The 20313-nt window shown below is 53.2% G+C and overlaps 1 protein-coding gene across 1 annotated transcript; it reads left to right on the top strand.

Moving 5' to 3' along the window:
• Window positions 1-15643: 15643 nt before the first annotated feature.
• On the top strand, window positions 15644-17522 carry LOC140917972 (uncharacterized). Its single transcript, XM_073361503.1, has 2 exons — window positions 15644-16294; window positions 16883-17522. The coding sequence occupies exons 1-2, from the start codon at window positions 15712-15714 to the stop codon at window positions 17416-17418; spliced, it is 1119 nt and encodes a 372-aa protein (XP_073217604.1). The 5' UTR covers window positions 15644-15711; the 3' UTR covers window positions 17419-17522.
• Window positions 17523-20313: the final 2791 nt, after the last annotated feature.

The following is a 20313-nucleotide window of genomic DNA, read 5'->3' as shown; positions in this document are numbered from 1 at the left end:
GCAACACTAGATCCCAATCATTGGAGTGCTCATTTACAAATTTACGTATCATGGCCCCCAAAGTCCCATTAAACTTCTCCACCATGCCGTTTGTTTGATGGTGGTAAGGAGTGGCAACCAAGTGACTTACCCCACGAGCTTCCCAAAGGCTTTCCATAGTTTCTGCCAGGAAATTAGTTCCTGCATCTGTGAGAATGTCGGAGGGCCAACCTACCCTGGCAAAAATGTCTGCTAGTGCCTGGCACACACTTTTAGCCCTGGTGTTGCTTAGAGCTACTGCTTCCGGCCATCGGGTGGCAAAATCCATGAAAGTCAGTATGTACTGCTTTCCTTGGGTGTCTTTTTCGGAAAAGGACCCAGAATATCCACAGCTACTTGCTGAAATGGAACCTCAATGATGGGGAGTGGCTGGAGAGGGGCTGTGACCTGGTGTCGGGGTTTTCCCACTCTTTGGCATACCTCACAAGACCGGACATAGGTAGAAACATCCTTGCCCATTCCCTCCCAGTGGAATGACCTCCCCAAACGGTCTTTGGTCCTGTTCACCCCAGCATGGCCACTAGAATGATTGTGGGCCAAGCTCAAGAGCTTGGCCCAATATTTAGTTGGAACTACCAACTGTCTCTGAGGATGCCAGCCTTCCTGGTGTCCACCAGAAAGAGTTTCCTTGTATAAAAGTCCTCTTTCTACAACAAACCTGGATCGATTAGAAAAGCTGAGAGGCGGTGGGTTGCTCCGTACCGCCGTCCAAGCTCTCTGGAGGCTTTCATCTGCTTCCTGTTCGGTCTGGAACTGTTCCCTTGATGCTGGAGACATCAGTTCCTCATTGGATTGTGGACCTGGGCTTGGTGCCTTGGGAAGCGATGCAGGGGATGGGGCTGTTTCTGTTGACTGTGAACCGCTCTCCGCTGGTGCACTATGTTGGGATTCAGGCTCCGGCTGAGCCTCTTGTGTAGGGTTATCGGCTGCTGCCGGTTCAGGCTTGGTGGGGCCCTCTGGTGTTGAGGTTGCAAGTACTGGGTTCAGTGCTGGCAATGGGTCTGGTGCTGGTTGTTCCACCGGTTCTGGTTCTGGGACTGGCTCTGCCTGGGTCTCTGGGACTGGATCCACTACGGCTGTTGCAGACATTGGCCCGGGGTCCGGGTCCATCACCTCTGTCTGGGCCCTGGTAGAAGTTTCCGGAACAGAGCTAGGCGTGACGGCTGGTTTAGCCTGGCTGCGGGTGACCATTCCCACCCTCTTGGCCCGCTTCACGTGACTGGCCAAGTCTTCCCCCAACAGCATGGGGATGGGATAATCATCATAGACTGTGAAAGTCCATGTTCCTGACCAGCCCTGGTACTGGAGAGGCAACTTGGTACTAGGCAAATTTAAAGAGTTGGGCTTGAAGGGTTGAATCGTCACTTGGATCTCTGGGTTGATTACATTTGGGTCCACTAAGGAAGCATGGATAGCCGACACTTGTGCTTCAGTGTCCCTCCACGCGATGACCTTCTTCCCACCCACAGTCACAGTTTTCCTCTGCTCCAAGGGTATCTGGGAGGTATCTGGGCCTGAGGACCTCTGGTGTAATTCTGGTGCAATGAACTGTAATCTGTTGGGGTTCTTGGGGCAGTTGGCCTTTACATGCCCCGGCTCATTACATTTAAAACATCGTCCGGCTGCTGGGTCACTGGGGCGAGGTGGGTAGCTGGAGAAGGGTGTGGTGGGACGATAAGGTGTCTGGAGGGTTCCTTGGGGGGTAGTTGGGGACTTGGGCTGCCCCCGGTAATAGGGTGTGGTCTGAGGTTGTCCCTTCTGGTATCCGCTCCAACTGCGACCCAGTTTTTTTCTTTTCTGCCACCTCCACCCATTTGGATCCAATCTCCCCCACCTCGATTACAGTTTTGGGCTTCCCATCTAGGATGTATCTTTCTATTTCCTCAGGAACACCCTCTAAGAACTGCTCCATTTGCATTAGGAAGGGCAAATCTTCTGGAGATTTAACACTTGCTCCTGATATCCAGGCATCCCAATGTTTCACAATGTGGTAGGCATGTCGGGTAAATGACACGTCTGGTTTCCACCTTAGGGCTCTGAACCGTCGACAGGAATCCTCGGGTGTTAGCCCCATTCTGACTCTCGCCTTGGTTTTAAACAGTTCATACTGGTTCATTTGTTCCTTAGGCATTTCAGCCGCCACCTCAGCTAAGGGTCCACTGAGCTGCGGCCTCAGCTCTACCATGTATTGGTCTGTAGAGATGTTGTACCCAAGGCCAGCCCTTTCGAAGTTTTCTAAGGCGGCCTCGGTATCATTGCCTGCCTTGTAGGTAGGGAACTTTCTGGGATGGGAAGTGGCACCTGGAGAAGGACTGCTAGAGTTTGTTGGTATATTCTGCTGAGCCTTTGCCTTCTCCATCTCCAGTGCATGCTTCCTCTCTCTTTCCTTCTCCTCCTCCACATGCTTCCTCTCTCTTTCTTTCTCCTCCAGTTCTTTGGCCCTTGCCTCCATAGTTCTCCTGTGGGCAGCCTCTTGGCTTTTTTCTGCCTCTTTCACTGCCTCCAGTTTGGCTAACTCCAATTTGTGTTGTATCTTGGTTTCTGTCATCTTTGCTTCTCTGTTTTTAACTAACTTCATACCCGAGAGTTAGAAATAAAACAAACAAATAAAAAAACTTGGCTTGTAAAATTTTGCTGTGCTGTAATATGATACCTATATTCTCTGATAGGGATTGTCAGCCTACAGAAAAATCCTTTTTTAAAAAAAAATTTAAAAAACCCCACAAAACCACAAAAAACAAAACCCGAATACCTTTGTCTCCAGGCAAATAGACAGAAAACCCCTCTAGTTGCTCTTAGGTAAAAAACAACTTCAGGTCTGTGAAGACTTGTGAATTTCCCTGCAGGAGGTTAACTACCCTGCCTTTAGGTAGAGAAAACTCCAGCTCACAAAACACAATTCCCTTTTGTTTCTGCTCTGGCCCCCAAGCAGAGACCAAAAAAACCTCTAACTGCTTTCAGCTGAAAACCTGCTTTCCAGCAGCCCAAAGGGGAAAAAAAAATTCCCTTTTAAAATCTGTGCTTCTGGTTCAAAAATATCAAAGTGATCTCAAAATGATTACAAGTTAATCCCACCGCTCTGCCACCATGTCAAGGTTCCTTCCCCACTCTGAACTCTAGGGTGCAGATGTGAGGACCTGCATGAAAACCCCCTAAGCTTACTTTTACCAGCTTAGGTTAAAACTTCCCCAAGGTACAAACTATTTTACCTTTTGCCCTTGGACTTTATCGCTGCCATCACCAAACGTCTAACTGGTATAATTACTGGGAAAGAGTCTGTTTGGAAACGTCTTTCTCCCCAGAATCCTCTCAATCCTTACACCCCCTTTCCTGGGGAATGCTTGATTAGAAATGCTCACCAATTTGCATAGGTGAACACAGACCCAAACCCTTGGATCTTAAGAACAATGAAAAAGCCATCAGGTTCTTAGAAGAAGAATTTTAATTGAAGAAAAAGTAAAAGAATCACCTCTGTAAAATCAGGATGGTAAATACCTTACAGGGTAATTAGATTCAAAACATAGAGAATCCCTCTAGGCAAAACCTTAAGTACAAAAAGACACAAAAACAGGAATCTACATTTGTGACGAAGTGGAACTGTTCTTAATGTTTCCTCTGAATAGTGTGGGGGTGCCTCAGTTTCCCCTCTGCAGTTCTTAAGTATCTAGGGGGTAGGGTAAGGGTGTATGATCATTGCAGAGCCCTGGAGGGCAGGTGTGTGCAGGGGTCTGGACACAGAGAATGGCCGACACCCTGTTTCCTGGCAACTGACGGCCTGGGTCCTTCCCTCCTGCAAGGTGAGAGCTAAAGGGTTGGAGAACAAAGGAATCCAGTGACCTCCTGGCCCGGGAAAGGGACAAAGCCCAGAGGAGGAGGGGCTGGAGAGAGGTTCAGTTTGGGGTTGGCTGGAGATATGGAGTGAAGGGCAGACGGGGTTGTCTGGCTCACTGCCCTCCCGAAATGGACACAGCTGAGGGGTCCGGTTCTCTGCACCTACAAGGTCTGTGTTAGACCATGTTCCTGTCGTCTAATAAACCTTCTGTTTTACTGGCTGGCTGAGAGTTACCTCTGACTGCGAAGTTGGGGAGCAGAACCCAGGAGCCTGCCTGGGCGGACTCGCTGTGGGAAGCGCACGGAGGGGCAGAGGATGCTGAATGCTCCGAGGTCAGACCCAGTAAGGGGGAAGCCGGGGGAGCTGTGTGTCCTGAAGACAGGCTGCTCACAGAGAGGAGACTTCCCCAGAGTCCTGCCTGGCTTCATGGGGAGCAGTTCCAGAGCATCGCCCAGGGACTCCACACCTCTACCACCAGTTGTCATGATCTACTGCACCCCGTGGATGGCACTTCCTGCAGTAAGTGACTGGGGAGCAGTAAAACAAAGGGGGATTGAGAGGGACCAGGCGTGCTGAAGATTCAGAGAGAGATGGTTTGAGGGGGCGGTTAAACCCTGGGAGTGTGTGACCAGAGAGAAGGACTTTTGCAGTAACAGGGTTCCCCTGGGGGATTGCAGCGAGCGGTCCCAGGGGCGGAGGAGTCTGCAGCTCGACCCTGGCAAAGAGGAGGTGACCTCAAGAAGGGCTGGCACACTAGGGGTTCTCCCTGGAAACCGTGGGGAGCTGAGAACACATGGGCCTGTGAGTCCACAACAACTTGGGAGGAGCGGAGTGATGGCCTGGCACCGTCTCCTTAAGAAGGACATTTTTACCCTGTGCAGAAAGAGAGGGTTGAGCATTGGAAAGTTCACCAAAGCACAGTTAACCATGCAGCTGGAGGAGGATGACCGCTCTAAGGAGCAGATTCCTGACCCCAACTGGGGCTATAGCAGGATCAGGGAGCAGCTGGAGTGGGAGCCAGGCATCCCCAAGATTCCTGTCCCCGACCAGATGAGGGTCTTCATGATCGGGTTCCCCATCCAGGGATCGGAGACGGACGGGATTGGAGCTGAGTCCGAGAGAGCAAGAGGACCGTGGGAGACAGTGAGAGCCCGAGAAAGAGCTGCAGAAGCAGCAGCAGCATGAACTGGCGGTGGTGGGGCGGAGAGGCCTAGGGGACCTCCCCGGGGTGAGTGGGGATAGATCCCGGGGGGCCAGTTCCGCAGGGAACCTCGAGAGTAAATTGCTGCCCCTGGTTAAGGACGGGTGGGATGTGGATGCCCACCTCATTGCCTTTGAGCAGGCTGGCGATTTGAACCAGGGGGACCCTGCGGTAAAGCCCTGGTGTCTAGCTCCCTTGCGGGGTCCCAAGGCCATAGACTCCGTCAGCCAGATGGGTGGGGAGGTGGACAGGCTCCCACTCCTGACCCCAACCTATATGTCTGTGTGGAGTTTCCGGGGGTCAGGTCCCTCAGACCTCCAGTGGGAGCGGAAGGTGATAGTCAATGGGGATTTCAGAGTAACAGCCGTGTTAGTCTGTATTCGCAAAAAGAAAAGGAGTACTTGTGGCATCTTAGAGACTAACCAATTTATTTGAGCATGAGCTTTCGTGAGCTACAGCTCACTTCATCGGATGCATACCATGGAAACTGCAGAAGACATTATATACACACAGAGACCATGAAACAAAACCTCCTCCCACCCCACTGTCCTGCTGGTAATAGCTTATCTAAAGTGATCATCAGGTTGGGTCATTTCCAGCACAAATCCAGGTTTTCTCACCCTTCACCCCCCCCACACAAATTCACTCTCCTGCTGGTGATAGCCCATCCAAAGTGACAACTCTTTACACAATGTAAATGTCAATGGGGAGACGTTCCTGGGGTGGCGAGATCCTGGGACAGAGAGAACTGTGTCAGGCCCTTGGTGGTGCACCTTCAGATGCTGAGGGGCTGTGTGAACCGGGTGAGGGTCCCAGGGATGAAGCCCCTCACCCTGCCTATGGCCCAGATCCCTGTGCAGACCCAGGAGGGGTTGGGCTGGCTGGTTGTTGGGGTTCTCCAGGATACCAGCTGCGAGACCCTGTTGTGGGGTGACTGTGTCTCTTTGGGACAGGATCCAGGCCCTGCTTCTGTAACTGCCAAGGGTTTGAATTTGAATCCAGGGAACCAATCAGCGGAGAGGGAAATGGTCAGTGAAAATGCAGATGACCTGGCTGGCAGCGGGGAGGAGCTGCTAGGCTCAGGGTACCTGCCTGCCTGTAACCAGACCCCTGGGGCTGGGTGAGATGGAGAGATGCTCCCCACCCCCTTGCACACCGGAGAAGGGGCTCACACTGGCTCTGATGCAGTGAGGAAAGCAGCGAGCTCGCTGCCTACCCCACTGGGACAGCAAGGGCAGCGCTGAGCACAGTGGGAGCGGAGACCCCAGCTGAGCAGGGGAGACACAGGCAGGGCAGGGGATCTGTCAGCAAGGTGCTTGGTAAGGAAAGTCTGGATGAGCCTAGGCAGCCTTGTGAGCTGATGGCTGTGTCTAGTCAGGGTGGGAAGGCGAGGAGAGCGGAAGATGAGTGTCCCTGGACCTTACCTGTTAGCTGAGTGGAGAATTGTGACAGGGAAGGAAACGTGCCTGTGTCTGTCAGGGGTATTGACTTGCCTGTGGAGGGAGCTACCCTGATCTCCAAGCAGTTGTCTGTGACCAGCCTTGTGCCCTGGGACCAGGGGAATGAGATCCCAAGCTGTGTGTCTGGGAAAGGAGAAAGTGTGTCCGGCTTGTCTTTGTCTTTGTGGAGCAGACAGAAGGGGCCTTTCAGCCTGTGATGGTTGAGGGTCGTGCAGTTGTCTCAGAGCTGGTTCTGGATTCAGCTAAAGCCCAGGAAGGGAAGGGTCCTAAGTTTGTGTCTGCTCGGGAGAATGGCACTGTAACTAGATCGCATCCAGTTAGTGTCTATGTAAAATCCCAGAGACCAGACAATTCTGGTGCTTGTATTTTGCCTGTTGCTAGTGTGTTGTTGGGAAAGGGTGTCGCAACTCTGTCTAATCGGGGTGAGATCCTAGCCAGGGCACAAGGAGAGCATGAAGGTGATGTGATTGTGTTACCAACTGAGGGTGTAGAAACCTGTAGGAAGAGGGAAAAGTTTCCTGAACTTGTGTGTGGCAAAGGGAAGGAGAATGCTTCTGACCCTTTATCTAGGAAGTCTGTAAGTTTTGTCTGAAAGGGGATTGTGTAGGAATCCGCCTGATGGGCCAGATGTAATTCTGGATGTAAGGGAGACCCAGAAAGAGTCTGTTGTTGCTCGGGAAAGTGTTCCTCTAGAGCAAGCCCTAGGTGAAGAGGGTAAGAGCAGAATTTCTGTGAGGGGTGAATTGTTGCATAGAAAAGCCCTAGGGAAAGGAATCCTCATGGAGTCTTTACAAGCAGTTTACTGCAACTGAAGGGTGTGAAAGTGATTTAATCAAGACAGTTTCAGTTCCTAACAGCCAGAAATTTTCTGTTGTGAATGGACCCACTAACTTTCCTGTTGAAAGATCCAGTGTGGATAGCTTTGAGAAGGTCTCAGATGAAGTGAAAGCTGTTAAGAAAGTTAAACAGTCCTATAACCAAGTGGCTGTGTTTGGCCAGCTTGTCGGGGAGAAGACCCAATCCCAGTTTGACGCCCTGGGGTTTTGGGGTGGCCAAAGGGCATGGGCCGCATAAACCTTCCCACATGCGGCCTGCGAATGCTATCGACCACCCCCGACCTAAGGGAGGGCGTGAAACTGGAAGGGCCTGGTCTAACTCCTACCAAGGAATGGGAGAGATGTTGGGGTATCCATGGGAACGTTGATGGCTTCAAACTTCCCCAGGTCAGTGGCTAAAGTGACCCCGCTCAGTTCGATCTCGAAGGGGGGAGAGATGTGACAAAGTGGGACTGTTCTTAATGTTTCCTCTGAATAGTGTGGGGGTGCCTCAGTTTCCCCTCTGCAGTTCTTAAGTATCTAGGTGGTGGGGTAAGGGTGTATGATTGTTGCAGAGTCCTACAGGGCAGGTGTGTGCAGGGGTCTGGACACAGAGAATGGCCGACACCCTGTTTCCTGGTAACTGATGGCCTTGGCCCTTCCCCCCTGCAAGGTGAGAGCTAAAGGGTTGGAGAACAAAGGAATCCAGTGACCTCCTGGCCCAGGAAAGGGAGAAAGCCCAGAGGAGGAGGGGCTGGAGGGAATTTCAGTTGGGGGCTGGCTAGAGACATGCAGTGAAGGGCAGACATGGATGTCTGGCTCACTGCCCCCCTCCGCCCCCCAAAATGGACCCAGCTGAGGGGTCCGGTTCTCTGCACCTACAAGCTCTGTTTTAGGCCATGTTCCTGTTGTCTAATAAACCTTCTGTTTTGCTGGCTGGTTGAGAGTCACGTCTGACTGTGGAGTAGCGGGGCAGGACCCTCTGGCTTCCCCAAGAGCCCCGCCTGAGCGGACTCGCCGTGGGAAGTGCACGGAGGGGCAGAGGATGCTGAAGGTGGAAGCCGTGTGAGCTGTGGGTCCTGCAGACAGGCTGCTCCCAGAGAGGAGACTTCCCCAGAGTCCTGACTGGCTTCGTAGGGAACCGTTCCAGAGCATCGCCCGGGGACTCCATGACAACATTCCATTCAGCACAGCTTATTTTCTCAGCCATTTAAAGAAATCAGAATCTAACGCATATCTAGCTAGATTACTTACTAAGTTCTAAGACTCCATTCTTGTTCTGTCCCTGGCAAAAGCATCACACAGACAGAGAGAGCCTTTGTTTCTCTCCCCTCCACTTTTGAAAGTATCTTGTCTCCTCTTTGGTCATTAGGGTCAGGTGCCAGCGAGGTTAGCTGAGCTTCTTAACCCTTCACAGGTGAGAGGATTTTTCCTCTGGCCAGGAGGGATTTTAAAGGTGTTTACACTTCCCTTTATATTTATGACAGGGGCCCTGCCCCTTGCTGTGAGCAGCAGCCCTCTGGTAGTGTGGGCCTGGTTCCTGTGTTAACTGTCTGACAGCTGAGGCATGGGGCCACAGGCCAGATGCCTGCCTGCCCACCCACCCACCCCCAAAGCAGCTCACAGCTGGCTTCTGGGGCAGGGCAGCAATCAAGCACAGCCCCATCCTGCACTGGGTTGTGGGAGCCACCACAGGGCCAATGATACGGGCGCCCTCTGCCAGCGCACCATTGCCCAGCTCCTTGCACTCCTAGCCTTGCTGTCTATCCCTGCCTGGCCTCAGGGCTGTCCCCCTGGGGCTCCCCAGGCTTCCCTCTGAGCATGGCGGCCAGGCCGGGGGGAGAATCGCAGCACCAACCTTGGGAGCTCAGTTAGTCGAGCCCCTGGCTCCCCAGTGTGGGCCCGGGTCCCCTGGCTGCAGTGTTGCCTAGTGCCAGGGGCGGGGGCAAGTGAGGAGAAACCTGGCAGCAGAGTGGGGCTGGGAGGAGGACCCCCACCCGCCAAGAGCCAAGGCCCACGGAGCCAGGGCCAATTTGTCATGTGTCTAGAAACTTCTGCTGCTTCTCCGGAAACCACCAAAATCAGGAACTAATTCAGGAAACTCCTGGCAGCATAGGGGAAAGCTGGGGCCATGTGAGGAGCTTGGAGAACCAACCCCTGCCTGCTCTGTCCCAGCCTCCCGCTCTGAGGCCCTTGTGCCTTTGGTTGTGAGGGGTGTGGGCCCTTGGGGCCTGGGCTGGCCCCCAGAGCTGCAAACAAATCCTCATCTTCCCATGGCCCACAGCCAGGAGGCAATGACGCCCAGCACGCTGGGGCCAGCTACACCCACAGCCTCAGGCCCTCTAGCTTTGCCCACCCCAGTGAGGGGCTCTGGGGCCAGGCCCTGAAACACCCAGAGCTGAGCCAAAGCAGCTGCGAGCCCCCTGGCTGCAGCCTCTGCCAGAGCCCTCGCTCCGCTGGGCTGTGCTCAGCCAGACCCGTTGCCCCTAGGCTGGGGAGTGGGAGACCCAGAGCCCAGTCTGACCCCAGGGGCGACTCTGCAGCCAGCCAGCCAGTGGGGAGACGGAGCCACTTTCTGTGCAGCATCCCCAACACGAGGGAGCCATTCCCCTAACGTAGCAGGACCATGAGAGACACCCCAGCGAGCAGGGCCAAGGCTGGGCCTGAGCGGGAGTGATGCAGAGCCGACCCCGCACAAGGGAGCCACCTGCCCCTGGGATGGACACAGTGTGGCCCCCAAACCCTGGTGCCCCTGTCCCCCTATCGTGGCACAGCAGGGCCCACTTCTGCAGGAGGTCACAGTTCAGCTCAAATGGCCAGAGGTGCCCTGATGCTGCCAACAGGCGTTGCTGGGGGTGGGGGCTGGTGCCTGGGGGGTCCATGTGCAGAAGCAGCGTGGGGGGAGGGGAATGGGACAGTGCCATGAATAGGAGGGTGAAGGGGGCAGGGCTCGGACTCAAGGTCCAGGAGCCCAGACATGGGGTGTGTGGGGTGCCTATGGTGGGGGGGTATGCAGGGCTCACAGGAACCCCAGAGCAGACCCCAGACTTGTTTACCTGCAGCTCCATCACTGACAGCAGCACCACCGGATGCTGCGGAGGAAGGTGCAAGATCTGGGCAGTAGCAGATGTGGGGTAATTCTTCCCCCCACCCCGCAGCTGGTCACCGCCTGACCCTAATAGGTGGCTTGGCTTCAGCCCTAGAGCAGGATGTTTGTGTGCTGGCTCGTCCTGTTGTTTACAGAAATGGCAACTCCCGCTCTGCGAATATTGTTCCAGGCCTGGCCTCAATGACTTCCTGTGGCTGTGAGTTCCACAGGCTAATTGCTGGCTGTGTGAAAAGGTGTTTCCTTTGATCAGTTTTGAATTCCTCACCTCTCCATGTCACTGCATGGCCCCTTGTGCTCTGAGGCCAGGAGAACAGCAGCTCCCAATAGCCCTTCTCTAGCCTGGGCCAGACGCTCTGCCCTACGGTGGCTGCTGCCTGGGACAAATTTTGCCCATTCTGTTCTAATGGACAATTAATCACTGTCACAGCTCTTCCAGGCTTGGCTTCCACAGCTCCTGTTCTGGGGCCAGCCATGCTGACGTCCCCCTTCCCCCGCTACCTTCTTAGACAGGCCTTAGGGTAACTTTCGGGGTCCCAGGGACCCATCATGGCAGTACTTGCGGTTGGTGCTGGAGAGGGGCATCCTGGGGTTTCTCTAGCTTAGGGCTTCTACCCTTTCTGGACCAAGTGTTGTGGAGCCAGCCCTGGTCCCCGGGTGACCTCCCATCCTGCAGCCTGGCCATGTTGTCCGAGCCCAGCCACTCATTTCCTTACCAGAGCCGGGACCTCGTCCAGTTTTAGACTGTCGGGTTCTCCAGTGGCCATGTGGCTTGAATCTCTTTGTTCCTCTGCAGGAACTCCAGACAGGAGGTTTGCTGGGGCCGGTGCTCCTGCCCAAACAGGAGTGCTGGGTACATGTCGGCCACCCATGGACTGCTGTTCTGTGAACCATCACAAGGAACAGGACAAGCTGGGCCCAGTCCCTTTGCTACTCTTCTTCAAAGGTAGCCTGTGGAACTGCCAGCATCCTACTGAACAGTTCCCCCCACCCCTCAGACTGGGAGTGTGCCGAGGAGCCCTAGGAGCTCTCAAACCTGCTGAAACACTTTGGACTCTGTTTCTTCCTTGATCCGTGTGTGGCTCACCCTGGACCCCAGAATTCAGCTCTAGGAGCCCACTGCTGTCCCAGCCTCTTGATTTCTAACTGGACAGGCCTCGACCAATTCGGGACAGCCCACACTCCCCGCAGATATGGAGTGCCAGCCTCTCTCAGGCATGGGCCCAAGAACGGCCCCGGCCATGCACTCTACTGGGGCCTCCACAAGACACTGCTGCACAGGGGCTCTCCCAAGTTTAGAGGGGCCCTTTGCAACACACCCTCATGTTTCCTGCACCAACTTTCTACACTGCCTGCATTTTACCTACCAGCATTTCTGCACACCCACAGCCACAGTCCTGGTGGATGAACCAGGAAACTGGGCACTTCTGCAAACGAGAGGGAGCATGAGAAGCCAGGCATGTCTTCCTGAGCTCTCTTAGTGCCTTGAGCAGCCAATTCCTAGCTTGCCTGCATAGGGCAGTGTTTGCAATGATCTGCCCATCAAGGTCTCAGTGTTACCACACTTGTGCCCAGGCCTGGGTATGATTGTGAAATCACAGCACTGCAGCTTTTCCAGCCACCTGGTGAGTTGCCCCTCAAGATTCTTGGTGCGTTTAAGAGCTATTGCAGAGAAGCATGGGCTGGCCTGAGCTTCTCCCACATGTGAAAGACAGTGGTGAAAATGTTTGAGAGAGGTGACTGCTGGCCAGAAGGTCCTTCAGGTGGTACAAAAATTTCTCTCTGGAGAACCTGGACTCTAAGAAGTCTCCATTCCCCCAAGTCCTGTTTCAATTCTACCCCCAAACCCTAAGCACTGCCCACTAGGTTTGATAGGAAAGGGATTTGAAACATGGATAAGCCAAGACAGGACAAGAGCTTTTGTCAGCACTGAAAATGAAAAATCACGCTCTGCCACCCACGGAAATGTTTGCGCTTTTGTCCCAGCCTGTGCAATGGTTTTGCAATAATGGCAAATCCACAACGGAGGAGCAGAGCCCGGCAAAACGCTGCATCTCTCAGTGGCTGGGAGCTGGCCAGCTCTGCACAGCCCCAAGGTTCTTTTTGGTCAGGGGCAAGTCCCTCCTCACTGTGTCTTTTCCCTCCCAGGAACAACTCTGGGTTCTGGGAGTGTGATTTCAAATTGGACACCTTCAGCTTATCACAGACTAGTGCTACACACCTGCTTGGACCAGTCCTTGAAGGAACCCCCTCCATGAGCCCGAGGGGGGTCTCGTCCTTCAGCGTCGGCCATGCAGCCTCCCCACCTCCTGAGACTGAACCTCTGGGGCTCTCGCCCTCCTGTTTCACACCCTGAGCTCTGTGAGCTCTGAGCCCAGCTCAGACCGACCCCGATGGAGACCGGTCCATGCGTCAGGGACTAAGCACCTGCCCAGCATTTCAGTGATACACACGCACTGTGAAAACGGGGGAGTTTATTAGTCATCTGGACACAGCCTAGGGAGACCTCAGGGCAGCACAGATGCATGAAGGCTAAAGCAGAGACCATTCTGGTCAGCCCAGAGCCCAGCCTTGCTGCCGTGAAGGCCTGTTTCAGGCTCTGTCTCTCTCTGACTTGCTTCCTTTAGTCAGTTCCTGTCTGGGCTCTCTCATGCTGTCCAGAAACCAGCTCTCTATTCCCCCTACATGCATACACCGTCTATCCTGTGTTCTCAAGCTGTGGTTTCTGCTCAGCTTCCTTGCTAAGAAATGGGGAAATCCATGACTCAGGGGAGCGGGCTTTCTCTCTCTCTCTCTCTCTCTCTGGCTCCCTTGTTGAGCTGGGTTGGGTTCAACCAGTTCCTCGGCTATTCCACCCAGACCGGGATGTGACACACACACCTATATCTCTTAGCCTGCCTGGAGAGCAAGCCTAACCCTTTCCCCACCGCTGGTGGCAATGCAATGTATAGGGGAAACTGAAGCACTCATAGGGCTTGTAAAAATATTACAGAAAATTCTCACTTCATCATCCCTGTCTTCCAGGGGCATTGCCACTTGCCAATAACCACGTCTACCGTCCAGTGTGGAAAACCAGCCAGAACCTGCTACGGCCTCTGGTGTACCAGCTACTTGTGGTAATGGCTAAGCACCCTTTACAAGTGTCTGGGTTCAGGGGTGAGGCCCAAGGGCTGGCTGAAGGCTCAGTTATGCCTCTCTGAGCCATTCCCTTATTGGTCTATCGGCCTCTTTCTGTAATGAGTACTGTGGCGATTTGATCCTGCCGCTGGGTCTGGGCTGGCCTGGTGCACAGTTCATGCGCAGGGCCTGCTGTTCACAGGCAGGTGTGCAGCACTGTGCTGGAACAAGTCCCTACAGCGCCGGGTTCTCAGCCCGGGACCCAGGGCCGCAGCAGCTTTCAGGGGCTCTGCCAAAATAAAGCAGAGAGCAGGGCCAGTGTTAGACTCATGGGGCCTGGGGCTGAAGCTCAAGCTCCTTAGCTTGGTGGCTCCCGGTGGTATGGGGCCCTGGGCAATTGCCCTGTGTGCTACTCCCTCAGGCCGGGCCTGGCTTTTAACCTCCTGGCAAGGCAGAAGAAGAGGGGTTGTGGCACAGGCATGTTGGGGGGGCATCAGAAGGGAAAAGATTGAGACCCTTTTTAAAAAAAAAAAAGGGGAAGAAGGAGGATCCTGGGAACTACAGGCCAGTCAGCCTCACTTCAGTCCCCGGAAAAATCATGGAGCAGGTCCTCAAAGAATCAATCCTGAAGCACTTACATGAGAGAAAAGTGATCAGGAACAGTCAGCATGGATTTACCAAGGGAAGGTCATGCCTGACTAATCTAATCGCCTTCTATGATGAGATTACTGGTTCTGTGGATGAAGGGAAAGCAGTGGATGTATTGTTTCTTGACTTTAGCAAAGCTTTTGACACGGTCTCCCACAGTATTCTTGTCAGCAAGTTAAAGAAGTATGGGCTGGATGAATGCACTATAAGGTGGGTAGAAAGTTGGCTAGATTGTCGGGCTCAACGGGTAATGATCAATGGCTCCATGTCTAGTTGGCAGCCGGTGTCAAGCGGAGTGCCCCAGGGGTCGGTCCTGGGGCCGGTTTTGTTCAATATCTTCATAAATGATCTGGAGGATGGTGTGGATTGCACTCTCAGCAAATTTGCAGATGATACTAAACTGGGAGGAGTGGTAGATACGCTGGAGGGCAGGGATAGGATACAGAGGGACCTAGACAAATTGGAGGATTGGGCCAAAAGAAATCTGATGAGGTTCAATAAGGATAAGTGCAGGGTCCTGCACTTAGGACGGAAGAACCCAATGCACAGCTACAGACTAGGGACCGAATGGCTAGGCAGCAGTTCTGCGGAAAAGGACCTAGGGGTGACAGTGGACGAGAAGCTGGATATGAGTCGGCAGTGTGCCCTTGTTGCCAAGAAGGCCAATGGCATTTTGGGATGTATAAGTAGGGGCATAGCGAGCAGATCGAGGGACGTGATCGTCCCCCTCTATTCGACATTGGTGAGGCCTCATCTGGAGTACTGTGTCCAGTTTTGGGCCCCACACTACAAGAAGGATGTGGATAAATTGGAAAGAGTCCAGCGAAGGGCAACAAAAATGATTAGGGGTCTGGAACACGTGACTTATGAGGAGAGGCTGAGGGAACTGGGATTGTTTAGTCTGCAGAAGAGAAGAATGAGGGGGGATTTGATAGCTGCTTTCAACTACCTGAGAGGTGGTTCCAGAGAGGATGGTTCTAGACTATTCTCAGTGGTAGAAGAGGACAGGACAAGGAGTAATGGTCTCAAGTTGCAGTGGGGGAGGTTTCGGTTGGATATTAGGAAAAACTTTTCACTAGAAGGGTGGTGAAACACTGGAATGCGTTGCCTAGGGAAGTGGTGGAATCTCCTTCCTTAGCCCTGGTCTACACTAGGACTTTAGGTCGAATTTAGCAGCGTTAAATCGATGTAAACCTGCACCCGTCCACACAATGAAGCCCTTTATTTCGACTTAAAGGGCTCTTAAAATCGATTTCCTTACTCCACCCCTGACAAGTGGATTAGCGCTTAAATCGACGTTGCCAGCTCGAATTTGGGGTACTGTGGACACAATTCGATGGTATTGGCCTCCGGGAGCTATCCCAGAGTGCTCCATTATGACCGCTCTGGACAGCACTCTCAACTCAGATGCACTGGCCAGGTAGACAGGAAAAGAACCGCGAACTTTTGAATCTCATTTCCTGTTTGGCCAGCGTGGCAAGCTGCAGGTGACCATGCAGAGCTCATCAGCACAGGTGACCATGATGGAGTCCCAGAATCGCAAAAGAGCTCCAGCATGGACCGAATGGGAGGTACGGGATCTGATCGCTGTTTGGGGAAAGGAATCCGTGCTATCAGAACTCCGTTCCAGTTTTCGAAATGCCAAAACCTTTGTGAAAATCTCCCAGGGCATGAAGGACAGAGCCCATAACAGGGACCCGAAGCAGTGCCGCGTGAAACTGAAGGAGCTGAGGCAAGCCTACCAGAAAACCAGAGAGGCGAACAGCCGCTCTGGGTCAGAGCCCCAAACATGCCGCTTCTATGATGAGCTGCATGCCATTTTAGGGGGTTCAGCCACCACTACCCGAGCCGTGTTGTTTGACTCCTTCAATGGAGATGGAGGCAATACGGAAGCAGGTTTTGGGGACGAAGAAGATGATGATGAGGAGGAGGTTGTAGATAGCTCACAGCAAGCAAGCGGAGAAACCGGTTTTCCCGACAGCCAGGAACTGTTTCTCACCCTAGACCTGGAGCCAGTACCCCCTAAAACCACCGAAGGCTGCCTCCTGGACCCGGCAGGCAGAGAAGGGACCTCTGGTGAGTGTACCTTTTAAAATACTATACATGGTTTAAAAGCAAGCATGTGAAAGGATTACTTTGCCCTGGCATTTGCGGTTCTCCTAGATGTAGTCCTAAAGCCTTTGCAAAAGGTTTCTGGGGAGGGCAGCCTTATTGCGTCCTTCATGGTAGGACACTTTACCACTCCAGGCCAGTAACACGTACTCGGGAATCATTGTAGAACAAAGCATTGCAGTGTATGTTTGCTGGCATTCAAACAACATCCGTTCTTTATCTCTCTGTGTTATCCTCAGGAGAGTGAGATATAATTCATGGTCACCTGGTTGAAATAGGGTGCTTTTCTTCAGGGACACTCAGTATAGCCCATTCCTGCTGGGCTGTTTGCCTGTGGCTGAACAGAAATGTTCCCCGCTGTTAGCCACAGGGAGGGGGGAAGGTTGAGGGGGTAGCCATGCGGTGGGAGGAGGCAAAATGCGACCTTGTAACGAAAGCACATGTGCTATGTATGTAATGTTAACAGCAAGGTTTACCCTGAAAGAGTGTAGCCACTGTTTTATAAAATGTGTCTTTTTAAATACCGCTGTCCCTTTTTTTTTTCTCCACCAGCTGCATGTGTTTCAATGATCACAGGATCTTCTCCTTCCCAGAGGCTAGTGAAGCTTAGAAAGAAAAAAAAACGCACTCGCGATGAAATGTTCTCCGAGCTCATGCTGTCCTCCCACACTGACAGAGCACAGATGAATGCGTGGAGGCAAATAATGTCAGAGTGCAGGAAAGCACAAAATGACCGGGAGGAGAGGTGGCGGGCTGAAGAGAGTAAGTGGCGGGCTGAAGACAGGGCTGAAGCTCAAATGTGGCGGCAGCGTGATGAGAGGAGGCAGAATTCAATGCTGAGGCTGCTGCAGGACCAAACCAGTATGCTCCAGTGTATGGTTGAGCTGCAGCAAAGGCAGCTGGAGCACAGACTGCCACTGCTGCCCCTCTGTAACCAACCGCCCTCCTCCCCAAGTTCCATAGCCTCCACACCCAGACACCCAAGAACGCGGTGGGGGGCCTCCGGCCAACCAGCCACTCCACCACAGAGGATTGCCCAAAAAAAAGAAGGCTGTCATTCAATAAATTTTAAAGTTGTAAACTTTTAAAGTGCTGTGCTTAAAGTGCTGTGTGGCATTTTCCTTCCCTCCTCCACCACCCCTCCTGGGCTACCTTGGTAGTCATCACCCTATTTGTGTGATGAATGAATAAAGAATGCATGAATGTGAAGCAACAATGACTTTATTGCCTCTGCAAGCGGTGATTGAAGGGAGGAGGGGCGGGTGGTTAGCTTACAGGGAAGTAGAGTGAACCAGGGGCGGGGGGTTTCATCAAGGAGAAACAAACAGAACTTTCACACCGTAGCCTGGCCAGTCATGAAACTGGTTTTCAAAGCTTCTCTGATGCGTACCGCGCCCTCCTGTGCTCTTCTAACTGCCCTGGTGTCTGGCTGCGCGTAACCAGCAGCCAGACGATTTGCCTCAGCCTCCCACCCCGCCATAAACGTCTCCCCCTTACTCTCACAGATATTGTGGAGCACACAGCAAGCAGTAATAACAGTGGGAATATTGGTTTCGCTGAGGTCTAACCGAGTCAGTAAACTGCGCCAGCGCGCCTTTAAACGTCCAAATGCACATTCTACCACCATTCTGCACTTGCTCAGCCTGTCGTTGAACAGCTCCTGACCACTGTCCAGGCTGCCTGTGTACGGCTTCATGAGCCATGGCATTAAGGGGTAGGCTGGGTCCCCAAGGATACATATAGGCATTTCAACATCCCCAACAGTTATTTTCTGGTCTGGGAATAAAGTCCCTTCCTGCAGCTTTTGAAACAGACCAGAGTTCCTGAAGATGCGAGCGTCATGCACCTTTCCCGGCCATCCCACGTTGATGTTGGTGAAACGTCCCTTGTGATCCACCAGAGCTTGCAGCACTATCGAAAAGTACCCCTTGCGGTTTATGTACTCGCCGGCTTGGTGCTCCAGTGCCAAGATAGGGATATGGGTTCCGTCTATAGCCCCACCACAGTTAGGGAATCCCATTGCAGCAAAGCCATCCACTATGACCTGCACATTTCCCAGGGTCACTACCCTTGATATCAGCAGATCTTCGATTGCGTGGGCTACTTGCATCACAGCAGCCCCCACAGTAGATTTGCCCACTCCAAATTGATTCCCAACTGACCGGTAGCTGTCTGGCGTTGCAAGCTTCCACAGGGCTATCGCCACTCGCTTCTCAACTGTGAGGGCTGCTCTCATCCTGGTATTCATGCGCTTCAGGGCAGGGGAAAGCAAGTCACAAAGTTCCATGAAAGTGCCCTTATGCATGCGAAAGTTTCGCAGCCACTGGGAATCGTCCCAGACCTGCAACACTATGCGGTCCCACCAGTCTGTGCTTGTTTCCCGAGCCCAGAATCGGCGTTCCACAGCATGAACCTGCCCCATTAGCACCATGATGCATGCATTGGCAGGGCCCATGCTTTCAGAGAAATCTGTGTCCATGTCCTGATCACTCACGGGACCGCGCTGACGTCGCCTCCTCGCCCGGTATCGCGTTGCCATGTTCTGGTGCTGCATATACTGCTGGATAATGCGCGTGGTGTTTAATGTGCTCCTAATTGCCAAAGTGAGCTGAGCGGCCTCCAGGCTTGCCTTGGTATGGCGTCCGCACAGAAAAAAGGCGCGGAACGATTGTCTGCCGTTGCTCTGACGGAGGGAGGGGCGACTGACGACACGGCTTACAGGGTTGGCTTCAGGGAGCTAAAATCAACAAAGGGGGTGGCTGTACATCAAGGAGTATTTCAGGCAGGACTTCACGGAGGGTTCCAATAAGAAATGGTGCACCTAAGTTATCGTTCTTATTGGAACCAAGGAGGTTAGCCTGGCCTCTGATTGATACATGGCTAGATTTACCTCGCTGCACCTTCTCTGTGAGTGACTGCAGTGTGACCTAGAAGAATGAGTCCCCTAGACAGGGGAGGAGGCAAATGAGTACAAAACAAATCTGGTCTATTTCTTGTTTTGACCCACTCCATCTATCTTTTACATCTTTGGCTGGCAGCAGACGGTGCAGAAGGACTGCATGCCATCCACATCTCATGGCTGCTCGGCAGAAGATGGTACAGTACGACTGCTAGCCATCCTCATCTCTTGCCTGCCTGGCAGAAGATGGTACAGTACGACTGTTAGCAGTCCGTATCGCCTGCCCGCTCACCATAAGACGGTTCAATAGGACTGACTGCAGGACTAAAGAGAATGACCTGGTCAAGTCACTCCAAATTTAGTCCCTGCGCCCATGTCTGCCCAGGTGCTCCCAGCCGACGTGGCCAGGAGCACCTCGGACACGACGAGGACGACTACCAGTCGTATTGCACCGTCTGCTGCCAGAAGGCAATGGGTTGCTGCTACTGTGCAGCAAAGCCGTACCGCGTCTGCCAGCACCCAGGAGACATAGGGTGACGGTTACCTGAGCGGGCTCCATGCTTGCCATGGTATGGCGTCTGCACAGGTAACTCAGGAAAAAAGGCGCGAAATGATTGTCTGCCCTTGCTTTCACGGAGGGAGGGAGGGAACGGGGGCTTGACGATACGTACCCAGAACCACCCGTGACAATGTTTTAGCCCCATCAGAGTGCTCCATTGTGACTGCTCTGGACAGCACTCTCAGATGCCCGATTGTTTGCCGTTGCTCTGACGCCGGGAGGGGCGACTGAGGACACGGCTTACAGGGTTGGCTTCAGGGAGCTAAAATCAACAAAGGGGGTGGCTTTACATCAAGGAGTATTTCAGGCAGGACTTCACGGAGGGTTCCAATAAGAAATGGTGCACCTAAGTTATTGTCCTTATTGGAACAAGAAGGTTAGCCTGGCCTCTGATTGATACATGGCTAGATTTACCTCGCTGCACCTTCTCTGTGAGTGACTGCAGTGTGACCTAGAAGAATGAGTCCCCTAGACAGGGGAGGGGGGGAAGCAAATGAGTACAAAACAAATCTGGTCTATTTCTTG

Source organism: Lepidochelys kempii, chromosome 10, assembly GCF_965140265.1.
Source record: "Lepidochelys kempii isolate rLepKem1 chromosome 10, rLepKem1.hap2, whole genome shotgun sequence".
NCBI classification, from domain to species: domain Eukaryota; kingdom Metazoa; phylum Chordata; order Testudines; family Cheloniidae; genus Lepidochelys; species Lepidochelys kempii.
The sequence above is the reverse complement of the archived record's forward strand: the minus strand, read 5'-3'. Positions and strand labels throughout refer to the sequence as shown.

What these genes read in the sequence shown, in the direction of transcription:
- LOC140917972 (XM_073361503.1), top strand. Translation starts at nt 15,712, where the DNA reads ATGCAGAGCTCATCAGCACAGGTGACCATGATGGAGTCCCAGAATCGC. An exon ending in AGGCAGAGAAGGGACCTCTG is followed by an intron (nt 16,295 to 16,882) that starts GTGAGTGTACCT and finishes TTTCTCCACCAG; the next exon opens with CTGCATGTGTTTCAATGATC.